Below are 3768 nucleotides of genomic sequence, written 5' to 3' on the forward strand. Positions count from 1 at the left end.
GGGGGCGAGGTGTCTCTTCCAAGAAACCAAAGACCAGAGGAGCTTCAGGAGTTCCCCGGGAAATCGTAAAAGTTCTAAACTTCAGTTTGAAGGAGAAGAGGTGGACTTTTTTCCCTTAACATCAGGCACAGAAAACAGCCGGGCAATTTGGACCCGTCTTCCCCCACCCAGGCTGGGCAAGTCTGCGGCCCCGCGTCACACTTCCCATCGCGCCAGGCTCCCGGCTCGGCAAACTGCTTACTCCCTGCCCGGCGCCCGCCCAGTGCAGTCTCCGCCGCAGCCCAAGAGTCCCTCTTGGGAGATGGTGGAGGCTGCAGGGCCTTCTTGGACAACTCCTCCACCTTTCCTTGTTGGACCCCTGGTATCCCCTCCACTGCCCAGGCTCCGTGCGGATCCACTCCCTGCACCACCTCTTTCCCCTAAGCTCAGAAAGGCAGCAGCCAGGCTTGGCGTTCCTGCTGCGCGGCGAGCCCTTGGGCGCAGGGTCACTGCCCTCCCACTCCTGGAAGAGAGACCCGCAGAAGCCAACAGGAAACTGGGGTCCCAGAGCTGGGTTCACCGTACGCCCGCCCCCCCGCATCTCCCGGCGGCGGCTCCGCACTGGTGGTGGAGTCGCGGGCAGAACTCTGGGCCCACGGGCGTCGGGAAAGGCGTTCGTTTGCCAAGAAAAAAGATCCGAGTTCGGGGAGCGGGTGTCTCATGGGGCGTGGGGGCTGACTTGTTCTTTTCTCGCCCAGATTTCGCAAACTCCAGCCCAGGCTAGTGCCACAGGAGCCTGGGACTGGCATGGCCCCTGGTGGCTATGATTTCGGCAGACGCTTGGATCTCAAGCGGGTCCGGCGCGCTGGAGACCACAGCCGAGCACCTCTTGGTCGAGCACCTCTTGGTCGGGGCCTTGGAACTGGCCTTGCCCCAGGCCCAGGGATTCCCCCGTACTGAGAGCTGAGCCCGCCAGCACCAATGGGCCAGCCGAGAGGTGCCCAACCCAGGCCATGATCTTCCCAGGCCTCCCTCCCCAGGATCCCAGGAAGTCAGGAAGAGTGGACAAGGCGCGGGACACTTACCCGGGTGCGGGTGGAGGTTGAGGCCGGCCATGTATTTCCCGGGCGGCAACGGGCCGGGCAAGCCCGAGGCGGGCAAGCGTCCGGCAGTAGCCGCACCCACGCGGTGGCTGTCCATGCCCAAGCCGGACAGTAGCGGCGGCGGGGGGCCGTGCACGGACCGCTGGGGCCCGAAGTCTCGGCCATCCATCCTCCGCGGGAGTGCCGCGGCCAGTCCCCCACCTGGCCTGCCGGCCTTGCTCAGCGGGATCTAAAAGTTCGGCCTCGATGTAGTCCCAGAGTCCTCGGGTGGCGGGGGCTCCGCGGTGTGCATGGCGGCGGCCAGCGGGGCTTGCGCTCGGAAGCGGGCCGGTGGCCCGAGGCGCACAGACGACCGGTGGTGGGGCCCCTTTGGGTGGCCAGGAAGAGTTTCGAGAGACCGGGCACACGGCGTCTTGGCAGGGAGAGGAGACGGGCCACGTAAGACAAGGGGGGGAGAAAAAGAAAAAAAAAAGTTTCAGAAAGTCACCTCGCCCTTCGGGGTCTAGGGCTGCTGATCTGGTGGCCAAAAATAAAATCGGGAGTAGCCCCTTTTCCACGAAAAGTAAAACTCCATGCTCCGACTCCCGGCGGCTTCAGGCTCCGGTGATCTGGCTCAGAAAAGTGACCGGTGGAGCACTGTGCCCTAGACCCGACTCTACCACGGCAGCCGCTGGGTCCTCCCGAAACTGGGGAAGGCCACTCGGCCAGCCGCACCCGGACAGCATAAATACAAACCTCTTAAGTGTTTTATTCCCGAGCGTCACATGCTTCGAGGTTTTAAACTGTGAAACCTTTTCATGAGCGGCTCGAAATGTTTCCCTGAACACTAAGTCACTATCTAATCCGGAAAGTTTAATATTTAACCTTTTGGGGCCCTCGCCTCCCTTTTCTGAGTTTGATTTTCCTGAGCTCGCCCTGTGAGCCACCAAAGGAGTGTTTGGTTTGGAGCTTTTCGTTGTTGTTGTTGTTTCGGGAGGGAGGGTGCGAAGCGGGTTTATTATTTCTAAGGAGGCCCGCTGCCCCCTCCTGTTGCCCCTGTCCAGTCACCGTGAGTCTCAGAGCCTGAGTCCGAGGACCCGAGACGTGGCATTCTCGCCTGAGGACTGGAAAGAATCCTTCAAAACAAGCTTTGGTTTCATTTTCCAACGCCCCAGCCTGGGAATCCTGTGGCCCGAGGACTTGACCTGGAGCGGGGGATTTGGGGGCGTCAGAGGGGAAAGAAGGGGATCAAGGATCTCAATCCTACCCTAGCTTTCTCCTACCCCAAAAAAATAATCTACAAAGAAAACCTTCGCAGCGCGGGCCGGCTGGGGGGCGCCTCCCCCAGCGTTGGGTAAATCCCCCTGTAGTTCCAGTTTCAAGCTGTTTGTTTAAAAGATTTGTCGTTTGCCGATTCCCGTGGGGGCGGGAAGGGATCTTGGAGCCCACCCTTCCCTCGCTGTCCGTCAGCCCGCCTGCCGCAGCTCTGATTCCCGATTCCGGGAGGCCGGGGCTCTCTGGAGCCGCAGATCGCGCCAAAGCCGCCCGCTCTTGGGTACCAGCCCCGCGCCCCAACTCCGCGCCCAGCCTCTCAAGCTGCAGACCCTCTTAGCTGCAGACCCCCGGCCTCCTCCACTTTGTTAAGGGTGGCTATTTTAACGTGGTTTGGGTTTCAAACACCCCCTCGCTCCCTTGCATCAAGCTCTTGTTACCAGATCCGCGTTTGCTTAGGAAAAATCTAAGATCGTCACATCCGAGGATTCAAGTCTCAAGAAGGCGATGAGCTTCCAATGATTTTTTAAAATAATGTTTTTAGGGAAGCTTTATTTTAAAAGCCAGCGCTTCGGAGCATGCCCAGGCGCCCCAGCTTGAGGGAGTCGGGGTGAAGCTCCCCGGAACACCCTGGCAATGGTAAAGAAGCTGGCGTGGACAACCGCAGGCTCCGCTGCGTTTTCCCTACTTCTCTCCCCCTCTTAAATGCAGTTAAAATGGCTGAATTCCGGCTTTTAATTAAAAACAGCCTATAATCGAAAACGTCTCGGCGTCCCCGGCTCCCCCGCCTCTGCCGCCTGCCGGGCACCGACGCCCCTCGGCGGTGTGGTGCAGACTGTATCGGACTGGGGGCTCGGGTGGGCGCCCAAGGAACAGCAGTCAGCCCTCACCTTCCCAGGGCCCCCTTTGCCCTCTGCCCCTAGCCCCCGATTTCGTCCCCATCAGCCGGACAGCTTCGGGAACCCTCGCACAACCCAAAGGGCAGGCGGGATGGGGTGGTGGGGTGCGAACTGCAAAGTTTGGAGACCCTCGCGCCCGGCCGGGGCAGCCAGAGGACCAGCGGCGTACCTGGCGCGGCGGGGCTCCGAGCTCCGGGCTCCAGCGACAGCGACTCCGGTAGCAGCCCCGACTCTCGGCGCAGCTAGGCGCCGGTGCTGCCCGCCATCCCGCGGCCGCCGCTCCCCTCCGCCACCCGCAGCCGCCTCACACTTTTTGCCCGCCTTTCCCTTTTTTTGGTAGAAAACCGCTCCCCGGGCCGAGCGCTCGGCGCGCCAACTCCTCCGCCCTCCCGCGGCCCGGCTCCCGCAGCACCCGGAAAAGCCAGCTTTCCTCCCGCCGAGCTCCCCGCTTTTTAATAAAATCCAGGTAGCGCCGGTTTAAAGAATCCCAAATCTCCATATACAGCCCGGGATTGGAAAAGGTACATTACACAACC

At 61.2% G+C, this 3768-nt stretch overlaps 1 protein-coding gene across 1 annotated transcript in view; it reads right to left on the reverse strand.

Moving 5' to 3' along the window:
• The window catches only part of Tnrc18 (trinucleotide repeat containing 18), an 89690-nt gene extending 85928 nt beyond the window's left edge, over positions 1-3762 (reverse strand). Inside the window, 2 exon segments of the mRNA XM_048785180.1 lie at positions 1065-1494; positions 3402-3762. Coding sequence (XP_048641137.1) covers positions 1065-1251 — 187 coding nt within the window. The 5' untranslated portion in view covers positions 1252-1494; positions 3402-3762.
• Positions 3763-3768: the final 6 nt, after the last annotated feature.

This window comes from Marmota marmota, unplaced genomic scaffold (genome assembly GCF_001458135.2).
Source record: "Marmota marmota marmota unplaced genomic scaffold, marMar, whole genome shotgun sequence".
Lineage (NCBI taxonomy): Eukaryota > Metazoa > Chordata > Mammalia > Rodentia > Sciuridae > Marmota > Marmota marmota.